At 45.1% G+C, this 15,209-nt stretch overlaps 1 protein-coding gene and 2 pseudogenes across 1 annotated transcript; all 3 read right to left on the bottom strand.

Annotated features, from left to right (window-relative positions):
* Positions 1-1,174: 1,174 nt before the first annotated feature.
* Positions 1,175-7,753, bottom strand: LOC135228217 (hydroxycarboxylic acid receptor 2-like; annotated as a pseudogene).
* On the bottom strand, positions 7,306-11,353 carry LOC135228218 (hydroxycarboxylic acid receptor 3-like; annotated as a pseudogene).
* A 1,795-nt stretch (positions 11,354-13,148) lies between these two features.
* Positions 13,149-14,887, bottom strand: LOC100665073 (hydroxycarboxylic acid receptor 2-like). The gene has a single exon (XM_003420333.3). The coding sequence runs from the start codon at positions 14,786-14,788 to the stop codon at positions 13,736-13,738; it is 1,053 nt and encodes a 350-aa protein (XP_003420381.1). The 5' UTR covers positions 14,789-14,887; the 3' UTR covers positions 13,149-13,735.
* Positions 14,888-15,209: the final 322 nt, after the last annotated feature.

Below are 15,209 nucleotides of genomic sequence, written 5' to 3'. Positions count from 1 at the left end.
AAAATATTCTTTGACGGTTATGGGAGAGGGGAGGAAGGGTGGGAGAGGAGTATCCAGTAATTAGATAGTAAATAAGAACTAGTTTGGGTGACGGGAAAGACAACACACAATACAGGCAAGGTCAGCACAACTGGACTGAACCAAAAGCAAAGAAGTTTCCTGAATAAACTGAGTGCTTTGAAGTCCAGTGTAGCAAGGTCGGGGGTTTAGGGAGCATGGTTTCAGGGGACATCTAAGTCAATTGGCGTAATAAAATCTATTAAGAAAATATTCTGCGTTCCACTTTGGAGAGTGGCGTCTGGGGTCTTAAACACTAGCAAGCGGCCATGTAAGATGCATCAATGAGTCTCAACCTACCTGGATCAAAGGAGAATGAAGAACACCAAGGACACAAGGTAATTACGAGCCCAAGAGGCAGAACCAAAAACCCAAACCAGACCCAGTGCCGTCGAGTCGATTCCAACTTATAGCAACCCTATAGGACAGAGTAGAACTGCCCCATAGAGTTTCCAAGGAGTACCTGGCAGATTCAAACTGCCGACCCTTTGGTTAGGAGCCATAGCACTTAATCACTACGCCACCAGGGTTTCCAAGAGACAGAAAGGGCCACATATACCACAGACTACATCATCCTGAGACCAGAAGAACTAGATGGTACCCGGCTACAACCAATGACTGCCCTGACAGGGAACACAACAGAGAACCCCTGAGGGAGCAGGAGAGCAGTGGCATGCAGACCCCAAATTCTCGTAAGACCAAACTTAATGGTCTGACTGAAACTAGAAGGATCCCGGTGGTCATGGCCCCCCGACCTTCTGTTGGTCCAAGACAGGAACCATTCCCTAAGCCAACTCTTCAGACAGGGATTGAACTGGACAATGGGTTGGAGAGGGATGCTGGTGAGGAGTGAGCTTCTTGGATCAGGTGGACACTTGAGACTATGTTGGCGTCTCCTGCCTGGAGGGGAGATGAGAGGGTAGAGGGGGTTAGAAGCTGACGAAATGGACACAAAAATGGAGACTCGAGGGAGGGAGCAGGTTGTCTCATTAGGGGGAGAGCAATTGGAAGTATGTAGCAAGGTGTATATAAACTTTTGTGTGAGAGACTGACTTGATTTGTAAACTTTCACTTAAAGCACAATAAAAACTTAAAAAAAAAAAAAAAAAAGCCTGGCTGCTAACCAAAGAGTTGGCAATTTGAATCTACCAGGTGCTCCTTGGAAACCTTATGGGGCAGTTCTACTCTGTTCTATAGGGTCACCATGAGTCAGAATAGACTTGATGGCAATGGGTTTGGTTTTTTTAGGTCTTGTGATGTAGATCAGCAGCTGCATCATGTTCTCACTTTACAGTATTCGATTTTTCTAACAGGACACAGTTAACAACCCATGAAGCTCTCGGCTTAAGTGAGAAGTCCATTTCTGTGAACCATGACCCAGACATATGCACACCAGACTGTGCCTCATATCAAAGTTTATTGAATTGGTAGAATTATTCTAAGCACAGAAACACACAAGTGGTAAGCCATGGAACCTGGAGAAATCTTCGCCTTTAATCACTGGGCGGTATATCACACTTCTTTTAATTGAAAAAGCATACAGAGGTGGGAAATTGCTTTCTTTCTGATGACTTTTTTACTGCTCAACCCTCAAATTAGTGCAAACAAGAGAGAAAAGGGTTAGTCACTGGTAGGAGCACAAAGGGGTCGAATTCGGAACAGAACATCTATTGCTCATATGCAAGTTCAAATCGAAACTGAAGAAAATTAGAACAAGTCCACGAGAGCCAAAGTATGACGTTGAGTATATCCCACATGAATTTAGAGACCATCTCAAGAATAGATATGACATGTTGAACACTAATGACCGAAGACCAGATGAATTGTGGAATGACATCAAGGACATGATACATGAAGAAAGAGGTTATTAAAAAGACAGGAGAGAAACCAAAGATCAAAATGGATGTCAGAAGAGACTCTGAAACTTGTTATTGAATGTCGAGTAGCTAAAGCGAAAGTAAAATATGATGAAGTAAAAGAGCTGAACAGATGATTTCAAAGGGCGGCTGGGGAAGACAAAGTAAAGTATTATGATGACATAGGCAGAGACCCGGAGATAGAAAATCAAAAGGGAAGAACACACTCAGCATTTCTCAAGCTGAAAAAACTGAAGAAAAAATTTAAACCTCAAGTTGCAATACTAAATGATTGTATGGGGAAAATCATAAACCACACAGGAAGCATCAAAAGAAGATGCAAGGAATACGTAGTCACTATACCAAAAAGAATTGGTCAATGTTCAACCATTTCAGGAGGTAGCATATGATTAGGAACCGATGTACTGAAGGAAGAAGTCCAAGGCATTGGTGAAAAACAAGTCTTCGGGAATTGACAGAATACCAACTAAGATGTTTCAACAAACTGATACAGCGCTGGAAGTGCTCGCTCACCCATCTATGCCAAGAAATGTGGAAGACAGCTTCCTGGCCAACCGACTGGAAGAGATTCATATTTATGCCTATTTCCAAGAAAGGTGATCCAACCGAATGCAGAAATTATTGAACAATATCATTAAAATCACATGCAAGCAAAATTTTGCTGAAGATCATTCAAAAGCGGCTGCAACAGTATATTGACAGGAAACTGCCAGAAATTCAAGCCGGATTCAGAAGAGGACGTGGAACCAGGGATATCATTGTTGATGTCAGATGGATCCTGGCTGAAAGCAGAGAATACTAGAAAGATGTTTGCCTGTGTTTTATTACTATGCTAAGGCATTCGACTGTGTGGCTCATACCAAATTACGGATAACATTGCAGAGAATGGGAATTTCAGGACACTTAATTGTGCTTATGAGGAATCTGTACATGGATCAAGAGGAAGTCGTTTGAGCAGAACAAGGGGATACTGCATATTTTAAAGTCAGGAAAACTATGGGTCAGGGTTGTATCCTTTCACCATACGTATTTAATCTGTATGCTGAACAAATAATCTGAGAAATTGGACTATATGAAGAATGGGGTGTCAGGATTGGAGGAAGACTCATTAATGGCCTGTATAATGCAGATGACACAACCTTGCTTGCTGAAAGTAAAGAGAACTTGAAGCACTTACTAATGAAGATCAAAGACCACAGCCTTCAGTATGGATTACACCTCAACATAAAGAAAATGAAAATCCTCACAACTGGACCAATGAGCAACATCATGATAAATGGAGAAAAGATTGACATTGTCAAGGATTTCAACTTCTTGGATCCAAAATCAACATCCATGGAAGCAGCAGTCAAGAAATGAAAAGACACATTGCATTGGGCAAATTGGCTGCAAAAGACCTCTTTAAAGTGATGAAAAGCAAGGAAGTCACCTTGAGAACTAAGGTGCACCTGATCCAAGTCATGGTGTTTTAAATCACCTCATATGCAGGCAAAAGCTGGGCAATGAATAAGGAAGACTGAAGAAGAATTGATGCCTTTGAACTGTGGTGTTGGAGAAGAATATTGAGTATACCACGGACTGCTAAAAGAATGAACAAATCTGTCTTAGAAGAATTACAACCAGAATGCTCCTTAGAAACAAGGGTGGCAAGACTATGTCTCACATACTTTGGACATGTTGTCAGGAGGGATCAGTCCCTGGAGAAGGACATCATGCTCAGTAAAGTAGAAAGTCAGCAAAAAAGAGGAAGACCCTCAATGAGATGGATTGACACAGTAGCTACAACAATGGGTTCAAACATACCAAAAATTGTGAGGATGGTGCTGGACCAGGCAGTGTTTCATTTTGTTGTACATTGGGTCGCTATGAGTTGGAACCGACTCGGTGGCACCTAGCAACAACAACAAAAACAGAAGCACAAAGACCATTTCCTTCCCCTTAACAACACTGTTTAACTTGGTCCCTCCAGGGGCTCATTGCCTTCTTAACTCCACTGGCAACTTGGATATTAACGAAAGCTTGTGAGCGTGTCTTTACCTAGTCTGTTTCTACTACCCAGTTGACCTACTGTCTTGTTTAATGATTTCTGGGCTTCCTCCAGGAGAAATATAGCTCCCCTCCAATCATTCAGCTCTCCTTCTCTCACCTGGAACTAATGAATAGGCTAAATATTGCCCCTGGAGCTGTGAACCATCCCCATATCAGGCAGATGAAGAAAGGGCAGCAAGTCACGGGTGTCCATGGACTTCTCTGTGGCTGTGACTCTGCTCAGCAGAAGTGTCGAAAACGTTGCCTATGGCAGAGATTAAGCGAGAGTTTCAGAAGCCTACAATCTTTACTCTCCCTTCACGCCAAGATTTCTGTAGTGACAGCTTTCAACCAAGTGCTTCACTTGGCCTAACTGTTTCTCTAAATCAGATTCTCTGAACCTGGGAGTCCCAGGAAACCTCAGGCCAAGTCCAGGGATCTTACTCTGTGCAACAGCAAAACCATATATCCAGTGATCGTGGTTCTCAGTGAATATGTCCCTTCTTGGCTCCTTCCCCAAGGAGAGATTGGGGTCAGATAACAGGAGTTCCTTGCCACATTGGAGTTGGCCATGAGTTTCCAGAGTATTCCTGTTGGTGTTCTGATCCTCCATGAGCTCCATACTCCTGCTCCAGTTATTATCTGGCTCACCTGTCAGCTTCTTCCAGAGGCAGTTGTTGATCATGGAGGAGAAGAAGTTGGAGATATAGTATACTAGGGAGCCCAGCATGCTTGGAAAACACCCAGTCAGCTGAACTCTAAACATTACAATCTTGTTTCTCCACTGTGTGGAGAAGCCAGAAAATGCCTGTTCTCGTGACCACATTGGGCAGGAAGCAGATGACAAAGACGAGGGCCACCACCGTGATGAAGCAAATTGCTCTCTTGATTTTCACGTGCTTGTCCATTTGCCTCTGCCACTGTCTCCAGTAGATTCTGACTGAGCAGAATAGGATGATGCCCAGGGGTAAGAAGAACTCCAGGAAGAACAAGGCATTGTGCCACTCAAAGGTATTGCAGATGCTAAAGCTGTGGCACAGATTCATACCATGGTCGTTGATCAGCATCTCTTTGTACAGGAGGTGACAGGTCAGGTCAATGGTGACACCCCACAAGAGGCAGGATATGGTGGCAGCCATCTAAATGGAGATATGGTTCAGAGAGAACATGGGGAGTGGTACACCCGGATATACCTGTCCATGGCTACCACTGTGAGGAAGATGATGCTGTCCTGGCGGTTCACGAGCAGCATGAGGAGCGTCAGCTGATGGGCAATGTCCCCAAACCTCCATTCTCCTTTCTCATCGATCCGGAAATGTAGGCAAATGATCAGAAGAAACTCAGTCACAGCCAGGGTTGAACAGGAAAATCCAGCTGGATTTCCAGAACTTAAGATGGAAGCAGAAAATTCACAGAGCAAGACCGTTGCCCAGGAGCCCAAACACAAACTTCAGCCCCAATGGTGGCTGCAATACATTGGCAATGAAGTCATACCGGAATACACAGCAGTTGTTCAAGTCTGTTTACAGAAAATGGTCATCTTTCTTCAGGAGGTGCCAGCTCATGAGTGAATCATCTTAGTCCGACAGAGTGCCTCACCTAACGAATGCTCAAGGAAAGAGATGCGTGTCTGTGCAGCGAACATGTGGTTCAGCTCTTGCCTTTGTATTATGTCAGAGTGTTAAAACAGACTAATGATTACCAGGAGACTACAAGATAGACGGGTGATTGCTGCGCATAAGTCGCATTGGCTGGGAATCGAACCTGGGCCTCCCATAACCAATGAAAGCAAACCAAATCCATTGCCATGATGTCAATTCTGACTCATAGCAACCCTATAGGACAGAGTAGAACTGCTCCATAGGGTTTCCAAGGAGCATCTCGTGGATTTGAACTGCCGACCTTTTTTTTAAAATAATTTTTATTGTGCTTTAAGTAAATTTACAAATCAAGTCAGTCTCTCACACAAAAACCCATATACACCTTGCTACACACTCCCAATTACTCTCCCCCTAATGAGACAACCTGCTCTCTCCCTCCACTCTCTCTTTTCGTGTCCTTTTCGCCAGGTTCTAGCCCCCTCTACCCTCTCATCTACCCTCCAGGCAGGAGATGCCAACACAGTCTCAAGTGTCCACCTGATCCAAGAAGCTCACTCCTCACCAGCATCCCTCTCCAACCCATTGTCCAGTCCAATCCCTGTCTGAAGAGTTGGCTTCGGGAATGTTTCCTGTCCTGGGGCAACAGAAGGTCGGGGGGCCATGACTACCGGGGTCTTTCCAGTCTCAGTCAGACCATTAAGTCTGGTCTTATGAGAATTTGGGGTCTGCATGCCACTGCTCTCCTACTCCCTCAGGGGTTCTCTGTAGTGTTCTCTGTCAGGGCAGTCATTGGTTGTAGTCAGGCACCATCTAGTTCTTCTGGTCTCAGGATCATGTAGTCTCTGGTTCATGTGGCCCTTTCTGTCTCTTGGGCTCGTAATCACCCTGTGTCCTTGGTATTCATTCTCCTTTGATCTAGGTGGGTTGAGACCAACTGATGCATCCTAGATGGCTGCTTGCTAGCATTTAAGACCCCAGATGCCACTCTTCAAAGTAGGATTGAACTGCCGACCTTTTGGTTAGCAACCTAATCTCTTAACCACTGTGCCACCAGGCTCCACAGCAATCCTGAATTCCCTTTTCATTTATTTGTTTGCCCTCCACTCCTTCCCTCTGAAGTATGAGTTCTATGAGCAAAAGGGTCCTGGCTATATAGTTCGTCCCTCATTCTCCGCCAACCAGAACAGCACCTGGCACATAGCTGGTGCATAATATGTATAAATGGATTGAAGGCATGAAAAAAATTAATGAAAGTCAGTTGTTGAGTTCTCAAAACTTAAAAACCACTTCGTCTGTTAAAGGTAGAATTGGCATCTTATAACATGGCTCCCTACTGACTTAGACTTGAACTTCGGGAGAGTCCCTGTGTTCTTCTGGGCACGACTCTGCCATCTCTTCCTCTTTAGGATGGCGAGCCCTGCTCTTAACTTTCTACTTCTCGCTTTGTTGTTTGGAGATGCAGCGAACAAACTGCTCTGTGTTTAGGAAATTCAAGAAACTCTATCTTTTTTATGAATTGCCATTCATGGCTGGGAGTCTCAGTTTCTTACCTGGAGCCAAGTCCAAGGCAAGCCTCATCATGTTAAAAGAATCGAGAAGTGACAGAAGCTGGAAATGAAAGCCCAACAGCAACTTGGACTGATCAGAGATTAAAACCAGTACATCTCTTTTCTATCTCAGAATTGGGTACTGAAACTGTGCCCTAGGAAGCCCTTTCTTCCTCCTTCTGCAGAAAAATCCCAGTTTGGCCCGGTTCTTTTTTTTTTTTTTTTAACTGTGCTTTAAGTGAAAATTTACAAATGAAGTCAGTCTCTCATACAAAAATTTGTATACGCCTTGCTACGTACTCCTGGTTGCTCTTCCCCTAATAAGTCAGCACACTCCTTCTCTCCACCCTGTTTTCCCCATGTCCATTCAGCCAGCTTCTATCCCCTCTGCCTTCTTATCTCCCCTCCAAACAGGAGCTGCTCACATAGTCTCCTGAGTTCACTTGATCCAAGAATCTCACTCCTCACCAGTATCATTTTCTATCCCATAGTCCAGTCTAGTCCCTGTCTGAAGAGTTGGCTTTGGGAATGGTTCCAGCCTTGGCCAACAGAAGGTCGAGGACCATGACCTCCGGGGTCCCTCTAGCCTCAGTGAGACCATTACGTCTGTTTTTTTTTTTTTTTTTACAAGAATTTGAGGTCTGCAACCCACTGCTCTCCTACTCCATCAGGGATTCTCTGTTGTGTTCTCTGTCAGTGCAAACGTCGGTTGTAGCCAGGCACCATCTAGTTCTTCTGGTGTCAGGCTGATGTAGTCTCTGGTTTATGCGGCCTTTTCTGTCTTTTGAGCTCATAATTACCTGGTGTCTTCATTCTCCTTTGCTCCAGGTGGGTTAAGACCAATTGATGCATCTTAGATGGCCGCTTGCTGGTTCTTTTTTTAACACACAAATACTAACAGCAATATTCACCAAACTCTAAAGAGAATTTAAATGCATTCACAATCTACTCTTCCCAACTAAACCGTTCTTATTTGTTCCTAGTCCTTTTCCATCCTTGCCCCTTGCATAGGTGATTTTTAACTGTCTCACGATGTAGTTCAATGTCTGTGCTCTTTCCTTACTTTACAGTACCTGATTTTCTAACAAGTCACAGTTAATAACCCATGAAGGTCTCTGCTTAAGTAAGAAGTCCATTTCGGTGAACCATGACTAGGCATATGCAATGCCAGACTGTGGCTTATGTCAAAGTTTATGGAAGTGGTAGATTTATCCTAAGCACAGAGGTGCACAAGAGGTAAGCAGAGGAACCGAAAGGAATCTTCCCACTTTAATCATTTGGCACTATAGCACGCTTCTTTTAATTGGAAAAGCATTCAGAGGTGGGAAGCTCCTTTCTATCTGAAGCCTTTTGAATGGCTCAAACCCTAACCCATTGCCATGGAGTCAGTTCTCACTCCTAGGTTTCCAAGGCTGTAATCTTTATTGAAGCAGACTGCCACATCTTTCTCTCATGGAGCAGCTAGTGGCTTCAAACCGCAAACCTTTTGGTTAGCAGCTGAGTGCTTAACCATTGGGCCACCAGGGCTCCTTGGCAGCAGAACACTCTTCTGCTGCCAAGAAACAGAGTTGGGAAGATACTTTCTTTCCTGGAGCCCTTTTAACTGCTCAACACTCAAATTAGCGTAAACAGGAGAGGAATGGATTAGTCGCTGTTTGGAGCACAAAGACCATTTCCTTCCCCTTAATAACACTGTTTAGCTCAGTCCCTCCTGGGGTTCATTGTCTTCTTACCTCCACTGGCAACTCAGATATTAACCAAAGGTTGTGAGTGTCTTTCCTAGTCTGTTTCTGCTATAGCATGGCTGGAAAATGGATTGGTCCCACCAAACCCCATTGACCTACTGTTTAATGATGTGTGTGCTACCTGCAGAAGAAAATAGCTCCCCTCCAATCATTCAACTCTCCTTTTCCCAGCTGGAGCTGATGAATAGGCTAAATATTGCCCCAGTAGCTAAGAGCCACCCAGGTCTCAGGCAGGTGAAGCGAGGAGGCCAGCAACTCACAGGTATCCATAGGCTTCTCTGTGCCTGACTCTGCTCAGCAGAAATGTTGGAAACGTTGCCATCTTCAGCCCTGCATATGACAGAGATTACGCAAGAGTTTCACAAGCCTAGAAACTTTACTATCCCTTCCCCCCAAGACTACTGTAGTGACATCCTGCAAGCAATTGGCTCACTTGGCCATACAGTTTCTCTAAGTATGATTCTCTGAATATGGACGTCCCAGGGAATCTCAGGCCAATTCCAGTGGTTTTACTCTGTGTACCAGTTAAACTACGTATCCAGAAGGCATGGTTCTTGTTGACAATGTCACTTCTTGGCTGAGTTACTTAAGCAGAGTCTGGGGCTCAATAACAGGGGCTTCATGGCTCATTGAAGTTGGCCATTAAAGTTTCTGGAGCATTCAGCAAGCAGCCACCAAGATGCATCAATTGGTCTCAACCCACCTGGAGCAAAGGAGAATGAAGAACACCAAAGACACAAGGTAATTATGAGCCCAAGAGACAGAAAGAGCCACATAAACCAGAGACTACATCAGCCTGAGACCAGAAGAACTAGATGGTGCCTGGCTTCAACTGATGACTACCCTGACAGGGAACATGACAGAGAACCCTTGAGGGAGCAGGAGAACAGTGGGATGCAGACCCCAAATTCTTGTAAAAAGACCAGACTTAATGGTCTGACTGAGACTAGAAGGACCCGGTGATCATGTTCCCCAGACCTTCTGTTACTCCAAGACCAGAACCATTCCCAAAGCCAACTCTTCAGGCAGGGATTGGACTGGACAATGGGATAGAAAATGATACTGGTGAAGAATGAGCTTCGTAGATCAAGTAGACACATGAGACTATGTTGGCATCTCTTGTCTGGAGGGGAGATGAGAGGGCAGAGGGGATCAGAAGCTGGCCGAATGGACACGAAAAGAGAGAGTGCAGGGAAGGAGTGTGCTGTCTCGTTAGGGGGAAAGGAATTAGGAGTATATAGCAAGGTGTATATAAATTTTTGTATGAGAGATTGACTTGATTTGTAAACTTTCACTTAAGGCACAATAAAAATTAAAAAAAAAAAAGTTTCTGGAGCATTCCTGGTGGTGCTCAGATTCTCCAGATCTTCAGGCTCCTGGTCCGGTTATCTTCTGGCATCTTTTTCCAGAGGCAGCGGTTGATCATGTGTTGAAGAAGTTGGGAAAAGATAGGTGGAAGTAGTACAGCATGGGGTGCAGCATGCTGTTCATGTATACAAGTCTGAGAGTCATGATAAACGCCAGGTTAGGTGAGCGATGGGTGCAACAATCCTACATCCCAACTGTATGCTGGACCCAGAAAATGCCTATCCTCATGACCACACTAGGCAGGAGGCAGATGACGAAGACCACCACCGTGATGAAGCGAATGGCTCTCTTGATCATCCTGTGCCTGTCCATTTGCCTCGCTGCAGGCTCCAGATGATTCTGGCTGAGCAGAACAGGATGATGCCCAGGGGCAAGAAGAACTCCAGAAGGAATGTGACATCATGCCATCTGAACATATTGCAGGTGATACAGTTACCGTACAAATATGTACAATTGCTTTCTGTCAGCAACTTTTTGTATAAGAGGTGACAGGTCAGACCAGTGGTGATACCCCACAAGAGGCAGGAGATGATGGTGGCCATCCAGAAGGAGATCTTATATAGACCATAGTGGGAATGGACAATCTGGAAATACCCGTCCACAGCCAGCACCATGAAGAAGATGGTGCTGCTCTTGTGGCTCATGGCCAACATGAAGAGCATTGGGTGGCAGGTGATATCCCCAAACTTCAAGTTCCGTTTCCGCATACACATGTCTATCAGGAAAGGCAGGCAGGTGATGAGGAAAAAGTCAGCCACTGCCAGGCTGAGAAGGAAAATCCAGCTGGGTTTTCAGAACTTGAAGTGGAAGCAGAAAATCCACAGAGCAAGACCATTGCCCAGAAGCCCAAACACAAACTCCATCCCCAACACTGGAGGCAACACCTTGGGGATTAAGTCTTCTAAGGAACACACAGCAGCTCTTGTGTATTTCATGAAAACAACCAGCTTTCTGCAGGACGTTGCCATTCATGAGTGGGTCCATTAGTCCAATGGAGTGCCTCACCTAGAGAGCGCTTAAGGAAAGAGATATGAATCTATACGGCGAATGTGTGGCTTAGCACCCACCTTTATATCATGTCATAGTGTTGAAACAGATGACTGCAAAATACACAGGTGATGGCTGGGCATGAGGTACATTGGCCAGGAATCAAACCTAGGTCTCCATAAAAAAAAAAAAAAAAAATAGCAATCCAAAATTCTGTTTCAGCCAGACTTACTGGCCTGAAAGAGACTGGAGAAACCCCGAGAATATGGTCCTTAGACACCCTTATAGCTCAGTACTGAAGTCACTCTGAGGTTCACTCTTCAGCCAAAGATTAGACAGGCCCAGAAAACAAAATGAGACTAAATGGGCACACCAGCCCAGGGGCAAGGACTAGAAGGCAAGAGGGGACAGGAAAGCTGGTAATCGGAAACCTAAGGCGAGAAGGGAGAGTTTTGACATGTTGTGGTGTTGGTAACCAATGTCACAAAACAATATGTGTCTTAATTGTTTAATGAGAAGCTAGTTTATTTTGTAAACCTTCATCTAAAGTACAAAAAAAAAAAATTCCCTTTTCATTCATTTGTTCACCATCTGCCTGCCCCTCTGGAGTGTGAGTTCTATCAGAAGAAGACACTTGGCTACCTTCCTCTTTCCTCTCTTTCTACCTACCAGAACAGCACTTGGCACAGAGTTGGTGCTTAGTACGTAAAATGGACTGAATATGTGAACAAATGAATGAATGTGAGTTGCTGAGTTCTGAACACTCGCAAACCACCTTGTCTGCTCAAAGAATTCAGCTTTCATAACCGACTCCCTGCTGACTCAGACTTGAGGCTTGGGAGTGTCCCTATGCTCTTATGAGTACTAGTCTGCCATTTCTTCTGCTCTAGTAAGGTGATCCCTGCTTTTAACTTTCTACTTCTTGTGATGTTGCTTTGAGATACAACAAGCAATCGGCTCTGCATTTAAGAAATTCAGGAACCTCTACCTTTCTTTCTTCATTTCTTGCTATCCAGGGCTGGGAATCTGCGTCTCTAAGTTTCTTATCTGTATCCAAGTTGGGAGATCAAGGCAAGCCTCCTCTTGTTAAAGAATTGAGGAGTGACACAAACTAGAAGTGAAAAATGTATGAGAAACTTGGACTGATGAGAGATTCAAACCAACTCATCTCTTCTCCAACCCAGAACCGGGTACTGAAACTATTCCCCTAGGAAGCCCTCTCTTCTTCCCATTCTGGGCCAGTTCCTTATTTACTACACAAGTACTAGTAGCAAAATTCACCAAACTCTAAAGAGAATTTAAGATGCATTCACAATCTACCCTTCCCCAAAAAATCTTTATTAATAATTCTTATTTGTTCCCAGTCCTTTTCCATCCTTGTCCCACACCTAGGCAATTTTTACTTAGCTGTCTCATGAGGTAGCTCAGTGGCTGTATCCTGTTCTCACTTTACAGTATGCGATTTTTCTAACAGGACATAGTTAACAACCCATAATTGTCCTTGCTTAAGTAAGAAGTGCATTTCTGTGAACCATGACCCAGACATATGCAACGCCGGACTGTGTCCCATATCAAAGTTTATTGAAGGGGTAGATTTATTCTAAGTAAGAAACACACAAGTGATAAGCCATAGAACCAGGGGGACTCTCCCCCCCTTAACCACTGGGCAGCAGCAAGCTCCCCTTTTAATGGGAAAAACAAACAGAGGTGGGAAGCTGCTTTCTTTCCTGGAGCGCTTTTACCTGCTCAACCCTCAAATTAGTGTAAACAAGAGAGGAATGGATTAGTCCTTGGTTGGAGCACGAAGACCTTTTCCTTCCCCTTAACAACACTGTTTAGCTCAGGCCCTCCTGGAGCTCATTGCCTTCTTTCTTACCTCCACTGGCAACTCAGATATTAACCAAAGTTTGTGAGTGTTTTTTTTTTTTGCCTAGTCTGTTTCTGCTACAGCCTGGCTGAAAGATGAATTGGTCCCCTCAAGCACAGTTGACCTATTGTCTTGTTTAATGATGTCTAGGCTTCTTCCAGTTGAAACATAGCTCCCCTCCAATCACTCAGTTCTTCTCCCAGCTGGAGTCCACAGTCATGCTAATTGTTGCCCCAGGAGTTGAGACTTGTCCAAGTCTCAGCAAGTGAAGCAAGGAGGCCAGCAAGTCACAGGTGCCAATGGGCTTCTCTGTGCCTCTGAGTCTGGTCAGCAGAAATGTTGAAAACGTTGCCATCTTCAGTCCTGTGAGTGGCAGAGATTAAGCAAGAGTTTCAGAAGCCTAAAAGCTTTCCTCTACCTTCTCTCCAAGATTTCTGTAGTAACAACCTCCAACCAAGTGGCTCACTCGGCCACACTCTAAGTCTGATTTTCTGAATGTGGAAGTCCCGGGAAACCTTGGGCCAAGTCCGGTGATGTTGCTCTGTGCCCCAGCTAAACTGTGTATCTGGAGATTGTGGTTCTTGGTGACAATCTTGCTTCTTGGCTGGGTTAATTAAGGAGTGGCTCTGGTCACATATTGGGGGCTCAATAGCTCACCTTATTTAGCCGTTAAAGCCTCCGGAGCACTCCTGGTGGTGGTCTGGTCCTCCGTGAGCTCCAGGCTCGTGCTCCGGTTATTTTCTGACTCACCTGCTGACTTCTTCCGGAGGCAGCGGTTGATCATGGAGGAGAAGAAGTTGGGGAAAGATGGGCTGGAGAAGTAGTACACAAGGGGGTCCAGCATGCTGTTCATGTAGGTGAAGCTGAGAGTCAGGAAAAATGCCAGGTCAACCGAGCGATAGGAGCTACAATCCTCTATCCCCACTGTGTACAGGAGCCGGAAGATGCTTATCCTCACGGCCACACTGGGCAGGAAGCAGATGACAAAGACCAGGGCTACCACCAAGATAAAGCGAATGGCTCTCTTGATGTTCACGTGCTTGTCCATTTTCCTCTGCCGCAGGCTCCAGACGATTCTAGCTGAGCAGTACAGGACAATTCCCAGGGGCAAGAAGAACTCCAGAAGGAACATGGCATCATGCCACCCAAAGCTTTTGCAGATGCTAAAGCTGCTGCACAAAAACGCACCGTTGTTTTCGGTCAGCCAATCTTTATTGAGGAGATGACAGGTCAGGCCAATGGTGACTCCCCACAACAGGCAGGAGATGATGGCAGCCGTCTGTTTGGAGATCTTGTTTACAGCATGGTGGGGATGGACCACCCGGAAATACCTGTCCACGGCCACCACTGTGAGGAAGATGATGCTGCCCTGGCGGTTCATGGCCAACATGAAGAGCATCAACCGGCAGGCTATGTCCCCAAACCTCCAGTCCCATTTCCTTACGTAGTTGTCTGTCAGGAAAGGCAGGCAGATGATGAGGAGAAAGTCAGCCACTGCCAGGTTGAAAAGGAAAACCCGGCTGGATTTCCAGGACTTGAGGTGGAAGCAGAAAATCCACAGAGCAACACCATTGCCCAGGACCCCAAACACAAATTCCAGCCCCAACACTGGTGCCAACACCTTGGGGATTAAATCATCCCGAAACACACAGCAGTTCTTGTGGTCTACCTGGAGAAAAGTGCCATCTTTCTGCGGGACGTTCCCGGTCATGAGTGGATCTGGTTAGTTGGACGGAGCGCCTCACCTAGCGAATGCTCAAGGGAAGAGGTGTGTGTCTTTGTGGTGAATGTGTGGCTCGCACCCGCCTTTATTCCCTCTCAGAGTGTTGAAATAGATGAGTGAATGGTTACCAGGAAACTGCGAAATAGCTTAAAAAAAAAAACAAAAGCCAGCTAGACTCTTACGCAACCTACTGTTTCCATAAACAAGTAATAAAAATTCCCCGGGCTGACAGGAGCCCACAAAATTTTCTAAAAGTAAAGGATAAGCTTAGGCAGGCCGATTGTCATTTGTGAATCACTGATATTTAGCAAGCATTCTTTTGGAAGGCTGTAGATAAAGATCCAGCCTTTAGCGTTCAAGACCAAATTCACTGTCATCTGCTTGGCTTATCTAATTAACAAAACCACCA

This window comes from Loxodonta africana, chromosome 19, assembly GCF_030014295.1.
Source record: "Loxodonta africana isolate mLoxAfr1 chromosome 19, mLoxAfr1.hap2, whole genome shotgun sequence".
In the NCBI taxonomy this organism is placed as follows: Eukaryota; Metazoa; Chordata; class Mammalia; order Proboscidea; family Elephantidae; genus Loxodonta; species Loxodonta africana.
The sequence above is the reverse complement of the archived record's forward strand: the minus strand, read 5'-3'. Positions and strand labels throughout refer to the sequence as shown.